The 16,028-nt window shown below is 45.6% G+C and overlaps 1 protein-coding gene across 1 annotated transcript in view; it reads right to left on the reverse strand.

The window, feature by feature from the left end:
• Window positions 1-16,028, reverse strand: part of NCAM1 (neural cell adhesion molecule 1) — a gene marked incomplete at its 5' end in the record, with an annotated part of 126,109 nt that overhangs the window by 33,656 nt on the left and 76,425 nt on the right. Inside the window, 8 exons of the mRNA XM_081333599.1 lie at window positions 1,322-1,351; window positions 6,875-7,017; window positions 7,538-7,707; window positions 8,315-8,432; window positions 9,855-9,992; window positions 10,364-10,507; window positions 11,129-11,341; window positions 11,964-12,038. Coding sequence (XP_081189725.1) covers window positions 1,322-1,351; window positions 6,875-7,017; window positions 7,538-7,707; window positions 8,315-8,432; window positions 9,855-9,992; window positions 10,364-10,507; window positions 11,129-11,341; window positions 11,964-12,038 — 1,031 coding nt within the window. The remainder of the gene's footprint in view (window positions 1-1,321; window positions 1,352-6,874; window positions 7,018-7,537; window positions 7,708-8,314; window positions 8,433-9,854; window positions 9,993-10,363; window positions 10,508-11,128; window positions 11,342-11,963; window positions 12,039-16,028) is intronic.

Below are 16,028 nucleotides of genomic sequence, written 5' to 3' on the forward strand. Positions count from 1 at the left end.
TCACTTCCACCTGCACAGAAATTGTCTCAAGTGAGCAGAACCATCCCCATGTTATCAGTTGCACACTGAACAGGAAGGATCCCTTCTGTGGGAAGAGGAAGAGTCTCGCGCATCAGCCCAGCTCCATCCACCACACAAAGATCACTACCTCCCTCACATTTGTCTTCGTGCAATTCAGGATTTGTTCGCTCTGCCCAAGCCCAGGTGAAGAGCATCTTATGACAAAAGCTCTTTCTGCTTTTGATTCTCGTCCCCCTGCTTGAAGTGGAAATTTGGGGTCCCCACAGCCATGGCTACCCTCCCCCAGATGCAAATTCGATTAGCAACTAAGGCCCGCATTTCATTCTTTTGGGTTACATTAAGGAACATGTGGTGGCCCATTAAATATGCACAAGAAGCCCAGCCCAGAAGCCAGAAACTCTGATCTAGAGCAAGGTTCTCCGAACTTGGCAACTTTAAGGCTTGTGGACTTCAATTCCCAGAATTCCCTAGCCAGCCAGCCAGCCTCCAGGCTATATTATTTCAACAACACAAAACTGAAACAAAATCCATCCAAAGGACCATTAACCATCAGTCCTGACTGAGGCTTTTCCAAAATATAGTAGTGGGAACAAAACAGTTGGGAAAAGGGCATTTTCTTCCTGAAAATAAGTTGCTGCTTAAAGCTTCAGCTACCAACCATGCTGGCTGGGAATTCTGGGAGTTGAAGTCCACAAGTCTTAAAAGTTGGCAGGTTTGCAGACTCCTGATCTAGAGGGCCCTTTTCTGAAATGGGTGCAACTGGGAGACAGGACCGTTGCTTTGCTTCTGAGATGGAATGCGATGCAAGCATTAAAAGAGAACAGACTGTGTCTAATTGGAAAGAAATGAGCAAACATATGAATTGGTGGATAGAGAGGAATAGCTTTGGTCCCAGGGAATGCAAGCGCTTTAGGTGTTTTAAGACATTTGCGCCTCAGCAGCTCCAAACTTTGTGAATTTGACGTTGCATATTGTCATGGAAAAGCTATGGGACCCTTTTAAATCCACCAGCGTCCCAAGGAGCAAGTGAGAACTAGCCAAGATTTGGTCCGTTTTAAGAGAGGATGCTGGCTCACTTCAACATCCACTAGGATAGAACGCAGCTTTGAGTTACCCGGTTGATATATATTCCAGCTGAATTTATATGCTCAGCATCGGTGAAGTTACATTGTTAACACTAGCTTTTAGCTGGCTTTGTTACTTCTACAATCAATTGGTTATTTTGCAACAGCTAAATATTTACAAAATGATAGATACGTAAAGCTAGATAAAATGAACTATTGGTCTGGTAAACTAATACCTCTTGTTTCTCGGGCCTGGTCCATGAAGCCTGGAAAGAATAGATAAATAAAACACACACACACATGCACACACACACACACACACACACACACACACAGAGACACACAAAGAATAATAAATTTCTTACATATGTTGTGCTGTCCTTCCCCCCCGCCAGCCCACCCCCTCACCCATTTCAGTTCCCACCGTTTATGCTTCCCCCTTCATTCCGTGCACATGCAAAATCAAAATAGGTAAGGCAGATGTGCAAGGAAGGTGACTTACTAATGGAATAAAAAACTACCGGTACCTCCCTTCCCGAATATCTATCGGTTCTTTTCAGAAACGCAGAAACCCAACTGATCAAACGCCATAAAGCTACTGAAGGGTAACGGATGCTGGAGATTTTTTTTTTTAATGTTGCCAAGCATTCGGCTTGTGCCTCAACCTGTTGCTTTCCCAACTTGATCTGCTGCAGTGAAGGGGACCACAGACAGAAAGCATGACACAAAACCAGACGCCCAAGAGACAAATGGGATGCTGGAGGAGAAGGGGACCAACACGGCACGGTTATTCCAAGGCTTCCCCAGTAAACAGTGACTGTCGTCTCGCATGCCACATCCACAACACCAGCTCTCCTAGCAAACAAACAAGCAAACAAACGTCTTAACTTTGATTTAGAGCAGGAATGTCCAAGCTTGTCCACGTTAAGACTTGTGGACTTCAACTCCCAGAATTCAATGCAGGATGAGGAATTCTGGGAGTTGAAGTCCACAAGTCTTAACTAACGTGGCTAAGTTTGGACACCCCTGATTTATAGGCTGCCGAGAGTGGTGGGGAACCCCTTCTCTTCACCAGAGACAAATCCAGTCCACACTGCAAGTAACAACTGCTCCAGATATTCACACAAGAATTTAAATTCAGTGGATGGACATCTCATTGTTATAGTTCAATGCCATCATAAAACTGAAATAAAATCCATCCAAGGAGCCATTAGCGCTCAGTTGTCTGATGCTTTCCCCAAATATAATGGGGGAGGGGGGACCACGGAAAAGGAGCATTTTCTTCTGATAATAAGTGTCAGCTATGAACCAAAGAGTTCTAGGCTTCAAAAATCCCTTATATAGCTTTAGAAAAACCATATCTCTATTTTCATAATATGGAGCCTAATTTTCATAAGGAACGGGAATAGGAAGCACTTTCTAACATATAAACACATAGTTTACAAGCCTGCTATTTATTTTTAAATTATAGTTATGTGGATAACTCTCACAGAATCCAGGCAGTTCTGAGGGGAAAAAGTGAGCTGGATTTTTGAAGATCACGTTTAAAAAGAAATGTAATTTGTTTTGTTGGATGGAGGCACTGTCAATCAGATGAAAGTTTAAAATAAAAAGTGCCATAACTTTATGTGTCGCTTTACAAGTAACTATGGCAAATTTGAGTGGTAAAATATAAGTAAATGATGGAGTTAGTTAGCAGAATCTTCCCCAAAGGTCTTCTGGAAAAGAGAATCACGCTTACGACTATTACTGATATTTACCCCAGGTTTATAGGCTCTTTTTATAACATGACACTTAACTGGCAGAGGTAATATGTTTTTTGCAAAGTTTTTTTTTTAAGAATAATCATACATCCACCATTTTTTACCTATAGTGGTGGCCACTGAATTCAGCAAAGAATTGCTACCCCAAGCAGTTACAATCAAAGCTCTGGCACTAGAGCACAGGTGTCCAACCTTGGCAACTTCAAGACCTGTGGACTTCAACGACCAGAATTCCCTAGCCAGACAGCTATGCTATTCTATGCTGGCTGGGGAATTCTGGGAGTTGAAGTCCACAGGTCTTGAAGTTGCCAAGGTTGGACATCCCCTGCTCTAGAAGATGTGATTACCCACCCCTGCTCAATTCCTGAACCATAAAGTTTAGATCCTCAAAATTAGGACTGGCCACCCTGAAAACCTCAGATTTCCAATTCCATCTGGACAGAATTGCTAAAATGACTGATGTTTAGAAGGAAAGCGGGGGAATTACAGTTAAAGGTTTCACGAAAACAATCTACCACCAACTATCAGATAAAGAGATCCTCTAAACCCAAGGCTTGTGCTCAGCCCACAGAGGTCAGAGAAGAAGATTAACCTCAAGCAAAGATGGGGAAACACCCGCTGTGGGTGTTAAACATCATCAACTGGTGATTCCATCCCTAGGGCGCTGTAGCTGACAGACCCGGGTTCAAGTCCCTATTTAAGCACTAGGTTCATTGGATGACTCTGAGGCAGTCATATATTATTTCTACCCTGTCTATCTTACAGGATTACAGAGGCAAGGATAAAATTAAGGGAGTTTCCCCCCCTTCCCAGGAATGCTGACTTGGCCTCCCATGAGAAAAGATGAGAATGTAACAATAAAATAACATAAAATCACTGAAAAACAAAGGCAATTATTTGCATAGTGTGATAAACCAAACTTCCCCCTCCTCTATCATCCAGATTGGTCCAAAACATCTGGAAGGCACTAAATCAAGAAACTCTGTAATAAACCGATCCCTTCTTCTTTCTTTCCTTTTTAAACAACCATTGTAGTGGTGGGATTCAGCCAGTTCGCATCGGTTCAGTAGAACCGGTAGCTAATTTTTTGTTGACTTTGGCGAACCGGCTGATGGCCTAGCCCTTTTTCGCAAGGCCCAGAGCGGACCGCCGGAAGTGCATGGATGCCACTTCTGGAAGTCCGTTCTTAGCCAGGGAGGCCTCCCAGGCCCAGAACGGACTTCTGAAAGTGGCATCCATGGAGGGAACCGGTTGTTCAGATATTTGAATCCCACCGAGCCATTGATAATGGTTGCTGTTTGTTTTGAGCACTGATAACCCCAGAGGATCCCTCACTATCGTTCTGCTTCATTGCACTTGGAAGGCAGGGGGGCATTAACAAGAAGGCTACAGTGCAGGCAACTGAGAAATGCGCAGGAGATAGTTGGCAACCAAACCAGGATAAAATGCAGAGGCCACACACTGCTGAAAACAAAATAACAGCTGCAGCTCTGAGCAGCATGCATCAAACAAGACTTCCAGCCCACTGGCTCCACATAAGAAATTATCCTTCCAAAAACGAACTTTCGCAGTTCTTTGGTATCGATTGTCCAACCATAGAGGTGAATGTTTCAAAAATAATTAGCAGTTTGACAGTCATTCCTTTGAAGAGTCCTCTACAGAAAGGTAGTATTTTCAAGGGAAAAATGTCATGGTGAACTTACCTGCTCCTTTGTACTATTCTGCGTGTGAAACACGTCATCCTTCCCATGTCATTTGTGCTGAAAGACTATGGAATTGCCTTCCCTTAAGCCAGGTCTAGCTAGGTCAGGTCTACACCAGCCTTCCTTGAACTGATGTTGGATTATCGTATCTAAACATTTATCCAGCAAGAAGGCCAGATAAGGCTGAAACTCTGCACTCTGGCAATGGGGTTGTCTGGATGATCAGATCTGAAACCTTTCCAATCCTAGCTGGAATCAAAAGGATTTCTACAACTGAGCTATGTCCCATTTATTTCTCCTTGTGAATTCTAAAAACTGGACCCAAGGATGAGTCTTGCCATAAATGATCTCCAGCAGTCCATTAACAAGTTGTACCGTCCTCAAAAATCTTTCATCTTGTGTGCCACGACTATCCCTGTATGACAGCGGTCCCCAACTTTTTTGGCACCAGAGACCAGTTTCCTGGACTGGTCCAGTTTTCCATGGACTGGGAAGGGGGGACGGGTTTTGTGCACCATCTAGATTCCTCACATGCACAGTTTACAGTAGGGTTTCATGTGGCCCAGTTCCTAATAGGCCACGGACCGGTATTGCTCTGCAGCCCGGGAGGCTTGGGGACCCTTGCTGTATGGTACAAAAGAGTAAGATGCATTTGGTGTACCAAAAGCCCAGGGCAAGGAAGTATCCTGACCTGTAGGAAGCCCTCAAGAAGACAGAGCCCTTTCTTAGTATGATGCTGCAACACTATTAGTCTTTTGAGTTCAGATCTCAATTCCTTTCCTTTTTAATATTAGCATTAGTCATGTACTGTTTGATCTTGTAGCTACAGGACTTCAGATCTCCGTTCTGAGGTTCTGCAAATATCTGCCTTTCCCACCGGATCCCAAGGGCAGGAGACACACCCCGATCCCGTTGGTGGGCTTGGCTTTTCTTTCCAAACTGCTAATTATTTTTGCCAGTACAGACAGAAACAACTTCCAGAAGTGAGCAATGACAGGTAACAAGCAAACACAGACGCAGCCACGGCTTTTTCGCCTAAAATTATGTGCAGCGCGAGTACAAATGCAGACGATCAAGAGAAAAGGGGGAAAGAACCATCCAGACTAAGTGTGTTCCAGGTTCTGCTTTGTCCCTCCTCACCCCCTCTCTTCAAGGCAACGTGTACATTTGACAATAGCTGCCGGAACGGCAGTGCACGCTGAAGCCAGAGCATCCAAGACTGGAATCAAGATGACTCAGGTCATGCCTTGCCCATCACAAGCCTCTTGGTCATGGCTTGATGGCTCAACTTCAACCAGCTCTTCAAAGGCACTGAAGGTGGATTCACTTGGTTAGGAGACTGGCATTAATCCCTCTTGAAATGCTAATTTCAAATTGCGATCAAGAGAACTATGCATAATGAGTTGGTCAACCTCATCTTCTGGGATGAAGGACCATCAGGACATCAAAGGTCTGTCCACAATGACACCGTGAGACATGTGGCGTCCCTTGCTGGTTTCTTGGGAATAGATTTGTACCCTGCCATCGTGATGCTGGGAGAGCCTTTCTCAGCCAAGGCTGCCTAAGTCTCTCTCTGAGCCCCACCACCCTCTACGGCAGGGGTGTCCAATCTTGGCAGCTTTAACACCTCTGGACTTCCAACGCCCAGAATGGCTGTGGAATTCTGGGACTTGAAGTCCACAGGTCTTAAAATTGCCAAAGTGGGACACCCCTGCTCTACATTATGCTAGACTACTACTCCCGCTTCTCCAGAGTGTCTCCCAGGAAGAGTCCCGCTGTCTGTGCTGGGACCTGTACCTTGCCACTTCACAATAGGGTAGAGATGATTTTCTCTGACTTAGCTGTTTTCCTGTCACAGCCCTTCCCCTGCACGAAAGACCACTTTTGTCAGCTCCTCCTTAACAAATGTTGGCCTTCCCGCTACTAACAGCCTCCTCCTGATTGATAACTTTCCAACTGCTTAAAAAAACTTTGTGATCACATCTGCATGGCATCAAGCTAATGAAGGTTTCGTGGCTTGGGTTCAGCCAGGATTTTGGCCACGTTTCCATGTGAGGAGTGGGCTGTCTCTGCTAGTCCAATTCCACTGCAACAACGAGCTTCCTTCAGCACTGGAGAACTTGATGCTTTCAGATGTTCAGGAGCTATTTTTGATATTGCCTGAATGCAAATTACCGTGATCTACGCCTGACCTACAAAGCTTTGATTTCAGCGTGCAAAGCTGCAGAACTAGGAGAATCCAAAGTCCCGGCCTATCTCCCCCTCCGTCTTTGGTCTCTGCTACCTGGGGCTGTGAGCAGGCAGGTCTGGGAGGAAGCCATACCTTCTCTTCACTACTGATGTTTCGGGAAGAGGTCCTCCAGGTGATGGAGGGGATGGGATCGCCAGAGGCCTCGCAGGTCAGAATGATCTGGTCTTCCAGCTCCATTGCAGTTTTGTTCTCCACAAAGGTGATCTGAGGTTTTGCTAAAGAAAGAGTAAAAAAAGAGACACACACACCCCCGGTTGATTTGGCAGTTGGCAATTAAAGACCCCTTCTCCTGGTAGCTCACTGTCCAAAAGGAGGTCCCTGATTGCTAAGGGGGCTACTACAGGAATGAGAAGTGCCATATCATCCAATGACACAAGGGGTAATTTGCATAGGATGACACATTCTGCACATTTGAATGGGTCAAAATTAACTGCAGGATAAAAACTAAACAAAGAAAGTTTTTGTCATCTTTTTTTCAGAAAACAGCAATAAAGCTATGCAGCACGAGCAATTCACTAGGCACAGTCCTCAGCCTTTCAGAACTTGCTTTATAACACTAAGGACTAGACACTTTAAAAAAAATGGATATGTGTCACAGAACTACCTGAAAAAAATTCAGACTTCATTCTACCCCTGATTTGCTAGTGGATAATCAAGTCTCTGATTCTGGGACTCTGATTTTGACCAAGGAAAGGAAACAAAAAGGAAGTGCAAAGAGCTTTGAGGACCCCTTACCAAAGACTTTGAGGTGTACGGTGGCGTCATGCTCTCCCGCTTTATTCTCGGCGATGCACACATACTCGGCCTCATCATTCTTCTCCACCCTGTGGATGGTCAGCTCAGAGCCATCATAACTGAAGGCATACTTCTTCTCATCCTCCCCTCGTTCTATTAGTTCTCCGTCCCTGCAGGTGCGACAGCCCACGGGCAGAATGAACATTAGCTGGGAGTCTGGCTCACCAGGAGACGGTGAGTTCTTGTCCCGCTTTGGGCGTGAAAGCCAGCTAGACAACTTTGGGCCAATCACCAGGAGGTAAGTTCTAGTCTCGCCTTGTCCACGAAAGCCGGCTGAGTGACTTTGGACCAATCACCAGGAGACAGTGAGTTCTAGTCCTGACTTATCCACAAAAGCCGACTGGGTGATTTTGGACCAATCACCAGGAGACGGTGAGTTCTAATCTCACCTTATCCACAAAAGCCGACTGGGTGGCTTTGGGTCAATCACCAGGAGACGGTGAGTTCTAGTCTCACCTTATCCACAAAAGCCGACTGGGTGACTTTGAGTCAATCACCAGGAGACGGTGAGTTCTAGTCTCACCTTATCCACAAAGACTGGCTGGGTGACTCTCTCTCTCAGCCCAACTCACCTCACAGGGTTGTGGTGCTGGGGAAAATAGGAGGAGGTGTCGGGTGTGTTTGCTACCTTATAAAAAGGGTAACGATGGGATACAAGTTAATAAATGAGCAGCCCCAGTTCCTCCCTCCAAAAAGGCACCCACAAACCCCCCTTACTTGGTCCAGCTGATGATGGGTTCTGGGAAGCCATCAGCCTCACACACCAGTTTGACCGACTGGCTGAGGTTGGCGGTGGCATTGACCGTCCCCTGCCGAGAGCGAACAGTGGGCGGCACTGGAAGGAAAGGGGAAAGTGGAATCAGCTCTGCCGGCCTTCAGTGGCAGAAGAGGGCGAGACCCCTCGTTTGGGGGTCTCTCTTCTACGCTCAGCCCTCGGCTACTTTCTTGGCCCGATTCCAACCGGCGGATTACTCTAGAATTGGAGGGCAGCTGCACTTCGAACCTATAAGCTTCCTCTTCTTTTTTTTTTAAATTTCGAACTTTTATCATTTTATCAAAATATAAAGCACAAAGGAAAATGAAAATGAGAAAGTGAGAAAGGTAAAAGAGAAGAGGAAAAAGTGTAGGGGGAAAAGGGGTAAGAAAGAAAAGCGCTGACTTCCAACTTGTTTTAGCACAGTAAAATAAGATAATAACACATAACCACAACTTTTTACTTTTATATAGTAATATTTACTAGCCATTTCTACAACAAAAAAAACTATTAGTCAGCAAAACCCAAAGTCAAAGTTTCATTTCTTTTTCCACCTGAAGCACAAAGTCCAAAAGCAGTGGAAGCAAAGTTAGCTGCCTTCTCTTCTTTAATTAAAGCTAAAAGTAACCTCCATCTTCTGAACAGTCTCTTTCTGCAGTGCTTGTCTAGAAAAAAACACAAATCCGAAACATGTCCAAAGAGCCATCTGCTACTTTGTTTGTTAGCATCGTACTGGTTATATTGCTGCATGTGACTGCTTAAAGACATAATTAATGCAGAGCACAACAGGAGAAATAAAACATTTAGAGTTCAGCTTTCCCTGAAAAGGATGCCCACTTTAATTGCTCAGGTTTAGGTGATCGGCTGTCAAGAGTCCTAAAGCTACCTATTCACACGTTTATGACTTCACTCGTGGTTACAGAGCATCAATCTGTGTGTGCATTTGGCAGAGGCAGCAGTTAAGAGGTTGAATAACTGGGATGTCTAAATGTTCAGGATGGTATTTATCAACTCATAGAAGTTGGCACCAAAAGAACACTTGCACCTTTCTGTAAAGGGTGCCCAGGGACTTGGGGATCAACCAGTGCCAAGGAGCAAGTGGCTAAGGACAATTTCGTCTATCTGCCCTGGAAATTATTATCATGGCATGACAGCTGCTGAACTATCTTCTAGCTTGTCCACAACTCAGAAGGGTTAAAATAAAAATAAATCATCTCTCTTTCTAGTCTTCCATTTCAAGGCTGCCGAAGAAGCTCTCCAGTCAAATTCTAATGAGTGAACAGAGAGAAACCACTTGTCAGCTAGCAATTCTCCTTCCTTCCTTCCCAAATGGATGTTCTCCAGATGTGTCACCACAGGCAAGCAGGGATGGGCTGGGCTGGCATGGTGTGAGTGATGGCTTTTAGCCTTCTGCGGGATATCAGATTCAGAAGAGCTGAAAGGAGTGGACAGTGCCAGGTGCAGCGCCCAAAGCTCACGTGCCATCTAAGGCAAGATGCTCACCATTCACGATGATCCGGATATCCCTGAAGTCCACCTCTCCCCGTGCCAAGAGCCTCCCCTCACAGCGATACATGCCCTCGTCGCTTTTCTTGATCCCTCTGATCTGGAGGTAGTTATTGCTCAACACCACAAACCTCACTGGAAGGAATGGAGGAGAGAATTGACAGGTGTCAGATTGGCTACCAGGAGCTCCCAATCTTCCATCTTGGGCAAGCTTCATCACGTGACATGCATACTCCTTTCATTACAAATGGAAAGAGCTTCTTGGAAAGAACCAAGTCCAATCAAACCCGACCATAGTTACTGAACTCAGCCTACGATTTGCATTCCAGATGTTTCAGCTTGACTTATCAGTAGCTACATCAGACCAGCCTGGCCAGGCTTCACTCATTCTGGTGCTTGCTCTCTAGAATGCTCTCTAGAACATTCAAGTTACGTGGAGGGCTTCCTCTGCACCTCAAAACATGCATGCACACACAGACACAGACCACAAAGATGCACACACTTACCATCTTTTTTCAGGACCACATCCCTGCCCATGTGCTTCCACATAATCGTAGGAGGCAGCGAGGAGACGATATCACAGGTAATAACTGCATCTTCTCCTTCTTTGAACTCCTGTGGGCTGGGGGCATGTTTGAAGGTCAGCTTCTCTGGAAAGTAGATGCAGGCAAAAGGAAGAGTAAATCCTGAGCTGGTCGGAGTTCATGCAGTAAACATGCTAAGCGGATGAGGAGGAGGACTGCTCTTTTCAGCTGAAGCAGAGATCAGGGAGCTTGCAAGAGAGCAAATCAGCTCCTGGAGCAACTAACTAACCACTAGGCTGCTCATGGATGCACGAGAGTGTTTCGCTTCACCCTATTCTGGAGGTTCTGCTCTGTCAAACATCTGACGTGAAGCTACAAGAAGTACACACAACTCACTAACCTTAATAAAAACATGAATTAATGGAAAATGCACATTTCGGAAGTGGAGGTTGGGCTTCCTTATCTCCATCAGATACCAACTTCAGAAAGGACTTAGCTGGGAGGAGGCAGAATTGACAGACCCATCACAAATGTTGTCTCTCTTCTTAGGTCATTGTATGGAAGGTGTCTGCAATCTTGCCCAACTTTAAGACTTGTGGACTTCAACTCCCAGAGTTGAAGTCCACAAGTCTTAAAGTTGCCAGGTTTGGAGACCTCTCTTCTATGGGGCAGGATTCCTTACAGAGGGAAAAGTAGGGGTTCTCTTGCTTCCCACCCTGCCTTTCCTTCTCCGGCCCAACCACTTACGAAAGATCTTCACATTAAGAGTGGCCTCTTCCTCCCCTTCCTCACTGGAGACCACACACTTGTAGATGCCGGCGTCCTCTATGTTAGCGTTATAGATGGTGAGAGTAGAAGAATCATCGGACCGGACCACAGATATGTGCTGCTGGTTTGTTGTCAGCTTATCTCCATTGGGGGCAAACCAGAAGATTTCTTTGGATTTGGCATCACCGGTCACTGAAACCCAGGAAGAAAACCAGGCAGAAGCTGGGTGAGGATGCCTGCTCTGTGTGTGTTTGTGTGTGTGAGTGTGTGTGTGAGTGTGTGTGTGTGTGACTGGCAGACTTTCAAGACAGCCAGACCAAACCAAAGTCACACAGGGCAATACTCATTTTATTGCAAAGATCTAGAAACGGAATCTTAAAAGTCTGGATGCACAATTGTTTATTTATTATGCAAATTTATTGGCCGCCCAACTCATCGACTTTGGTCTTTCTTCCACTTCTCTTTCTCTTCATGAGACGCAGGGAGGATCTTGTCTGAGTTGTTTTTTCAGGTTTATTTAATTTAATTTAGTGAATTTATTTGTCACCCATCTCATAATGAATGACTCTGAGCCGCTACAGGTTACATGGTAGAGGGTTTCCTGCCTGAATAGGGGGTTGGACTAGAAGACCTCCAAGGTCCCTTCCAACTCTGTTATTCCGTTATTATTTCTGCCCTGGACTCAACCCTCTTTTATCTGTCAGTTAATTCAGCTATTGCACGAGGAGAAAATATAGCTCTATTCAGTGGGTTTCCTCTCATGCAAAACTGGATTCCTCCCATAGGCTCAACAGCTGATTATGCAGCTACTCACCTTGACATAAGAAAAATTTGGATTCTCCAACAGGCACCTCCACCTTATTTGGGACAATGTTCACCTGAAGAGAGACTGAAAGATAGAAAGAAGCACCATGAGGTTACAATGTTCTTGCTCGCCAAACAAGGAAAGGTGTCATCTAATATTAACTGCAAACCTGAACGTCTGCAGAAAGATCTGCAGAAGAGTGTTAGGTCTAAGATTCTGAGCTGGGTTAAGACCACAGTCGAGAGGAATGCTGGCTTACCACCAGCTGATCAGACACTTAGGAGCTGAGGATTTTGGCAGCACAAGGAAACAACAGCCAACGACTTAATAGCTGGACAGCAACACCCCAATCAACCAATAAGAAACCACCCCCAACCAGGCACCACATAAATACCATGCACAGCGTAAAGCAGTAGTTCTCAAGCTTTTCTTCACCACGGACCCCTTAGATGCCTTCTGTGGCTACAGACCACGGCCATGGACCCCAAGTCTTAGCTGAAGATTGAAATCATAACATTTCTTCAAGCTTTCGCAGACCCCCTCTGCTGACCTTCTGGCCTCCCAGGGGCCTGTGGACCACAGGTTGACAACCACTGGCCTCACGGTCCAGTAGGGAGACGTTCCCTGAGGACGGGCTCCGGCATGTGTCCGAAAGCTCAAAAGACTAAAGCTCCGTTCACGGCGACCGACCCAGATCGGATCCTGTTAGTGCAGCCCAAAGTGAAGACTTTCAGATGCTATATGGATTTTTAACAAGAGCATTTGCATAGATCTGACCACACCTGCAACTTAGAATACATCTTGTTACTAAACTTGAGGAAGGCAACTGTGATGATTTCTCTATAAGAATTAAGAGGTTTTCCCAATCCACACCATGCTTTTCTTTCTAATTCTTTCCACTCAGGTGGCTTCACTGGAAGCGAGTGACTTTGCTCCCCCTCTCCCAATAATGTGCCAGCTACTCTTTTTACGCTGTTTTATTTCTGGGTAATCCAATTTTGCCCGTCCATTCTCCTTTGGCATAATTCACTCCCAGACAGAATGACAGGACTGGACATCATCCTCCCACTGAGAGGCTGATTAGATTTAGTGCAGCAAAGACCTAAATAGCCAGCGCTGAGCAACCTTGGGCCCATCTGCCTCCCCCCTGCTTTCTTAGGCATGCTGTATAGGGCCAGCGCATTTTGGGCTGCAAGATCCCAAGTGGGTCTTTTGAGTTTGAAGTCGTAGTTGCCCACTCTGGTCTTAAGTATGGATCTCCACAAAGAGCAGTTTCCAGACAGTGACTTTTCTTAGCTTCTTGTTGGAGGAAGACTAAATAACCCTAAGGCATCTGTTTTGACCAAATCATGCCAAAAATTCACCAGAGAAAGCAAGGATGCTTGGAAGAGTTAGCGGTAAAAGGAAACCAGGCCACAAAGAACACGGTGGGTGGACACCATCAAAGCCGACACCAGCCAGAGCATAGAACAACTCAAAGAAGCAGTGCAAGATCGGAAGATGTGGAGAGACCTGGCCCAGAGAATCGCCAAGAATCAGACACAACTGAATGCATAACATCATCATCATCATCATCATCATCATCATCATCATCATGGCATCTATACAAATTCGAGCGTGAGGTTGCCATGAAAAACGCGAAGAAGGCCTGGCTCAGCTTTGTCCCATGTTCAGGCAATGCTTGCAAAGCACACACACACACCCCTTCCATGGAACATGCCTGCCTTTCTGTGCAGCTGGCCGAGATTCTTTCTGCTGCCTACTCTAAGGGCCTCTGCACCCACAATGGCATTCACCATCTCTCCCAAACCTTGGCATCTGAGAGCGTTGTGGTCTTTCATGAAAAGTAATGAGCCATTAGAGAAGACGTAATTGGATCCTGGCTCCCATCTGTGGATACATTTGCTGGAGCTTCCTGCCCTAACAAGTCTGGGTCAAAGAAAGATTTCAAGAGGGTCTGACCTAATGCGAGCAATTTCTAAATTGCAGTCATTAGTTGGATAGAAAACAATCACCTTAATAAAAGAACTGCTTGGTCCAGCAGAGTCAAAGCATTTTTCCCCCGTCTCTATGCTGCAAATGCTTAATCTGTTCCACCCTTTAGTGGCCCAGGGCTTCAAGACTGGCTGCTTGCTTTTGGAGGTGGTTAGAGAACACACCTGTTTTTTTCGAGTGCCCGCTTGCCTCTGGGCAAGACCCTAAAAGCTGGAGGGCCTCATTTTCCAGCATCTTCTTCACTAGGCTCATGCATTTACTGGCTATCACAGAAAAGCGATAGCAAACAGCCTTGCTCCAAGAGGGGAGACAGTAAAGAATCTTGTCTGTAAGCCAGTGGATGTTCCTCCTAAAATAAACAGAAAGCGCCAAGGTTAAAAACTTTTAGCGTTTCCTGATTTACTGTCTCCGAGGTAGTCATTATGGTTCTCCATACTCTACAATGATATGCAGGAGGTGTCACTGCTGACAGCAGTACCGGACTGCTGCAAGAGCATCCGTGTCTGGTTAGAAATAGACTCTTCATCGAGGAAAAAGGCCAAAGGCACCTCCAGTCAGATCAGCCTCTGTGCAACTCTGTCCCGTGACTGCGATGGGGAGGACAACGCGACGGCTCCTGGCTGGAGGGCAAGCAGTGCATCAAGGAAATGGAGTTCGTATCAACAAGCATTCCGTCATTAAAAGTAATCTAGGTTAAAAAAAATCCCGAGAAACTAGGATAAATGAAGAGTTATTGCCACTCAGTTGTGCGCAACTATTTGGAACAGAATCCAGGTCCTGTCATCACCATGACCAGCTTTTCTCCTGTGACAACCGATCAAAAAGAAATGCTAGAGCAGAGTGGCTAACCTTTTCCTGAGACCCTCCGTACCGTCAAAAAGCTTCTGTAGAAGACCCAGTTGAGGCACTTTCTCTTGCCCACGCCAGATAAAGCTGCTTTTGGGGGATTCCCATATTCTGTAAAGTAATCCCACGAGTCAAGGGACATGACAAAAGTATGCCTAAAACCAGTAATCCCCTGCCTCAAGGGACTACCTGACCCTTTTTATAAAGTGATATCCTTCAAATGCAGCACTGTTTACATTCAGAAACTCTGATATTGCAGAAGGATGCTGGTGGAGTAAATTACATGGCAGATAGTAACGGGACATCCCATATTATTGTTCTTTTTTTGGCTGCTCACAGGCCTCCTTTAATATTCTTACGCTTACTTTGCATGGGTGTCGTAGCCAGGAGAAAGGCTGCCTATATGATTAAGGCAGGAAAACAGGAGTTCAAGGCTGGGGACAGTCACTAGAGGACATCAGGAGGTGTGGCTTGACGGCAGCTTGACCATCCTCCCTTAACCCAAAGATGCTTTTCCAGAGGGCAACTGGACTTTCTTGGTTTTTTCCTTGAAAACATTTAGCTTCTCATCCAAGAAGCTTCTTCAGTTCTTCAGAACTAGCCATGGCTTTCAAGGAAAAAACCAAGAAAGTCCAGGTGTCTTTTGGCAAAGCACTTATGGGACAACCATCATCTGGATGATTCAGAATCTCTACAGACATTTCTCCTCCCCTAACTTTAGCTACATTTAAAACTCTGAATCTGAGGGTGCATCTCTTCTGCTTTTCCTTCAAATTGACCATTCCAATGAGACCTGTTCTAAAAAAACTTTCCAGCTGAACTGTGCATGTCATTCAGCATTCATATGTCATGTCTGGCACATGCATGCATGTATGTGTGTGGGAGAGAGCCAGCTCTGGACATCTTTACTCCCAACCCCAAAATTTGGAATCAGCAAATTGGCTTAAGCCTTCATTGCCACAAAGCCCTCAGATTTCCTTGCAGGAGACAGATGATAAAAGCACAGCTTTATTTTCCAGATATGTTCCGGTTTCCGACTTTAGCAGCTCCTACTAGAGCAGATCACAGGGCAGTCTACCCAATTAACAGCTCTCACAGCGAGGGATGGAAGGATAGGTCCACCCTCACCAAAATGGTATCAAATAGTGAAAAGCACCCCCTGCGTTTATTTTCATGTACCTGGATCAATGCTCTGGATTCTTTAAAAAATTGGGGAGCTAATGTTTTCCATGC

Source organism: Vipera berus, assembly GCF_964194415.1.
Source record: "Vipera berus genome assembly, chromosome: 8".
NCBI lineage: Eukaryota > Metazoa > Chordata > Lepidosauria > Squamata > Viperidae > Vipera > Vipera berus.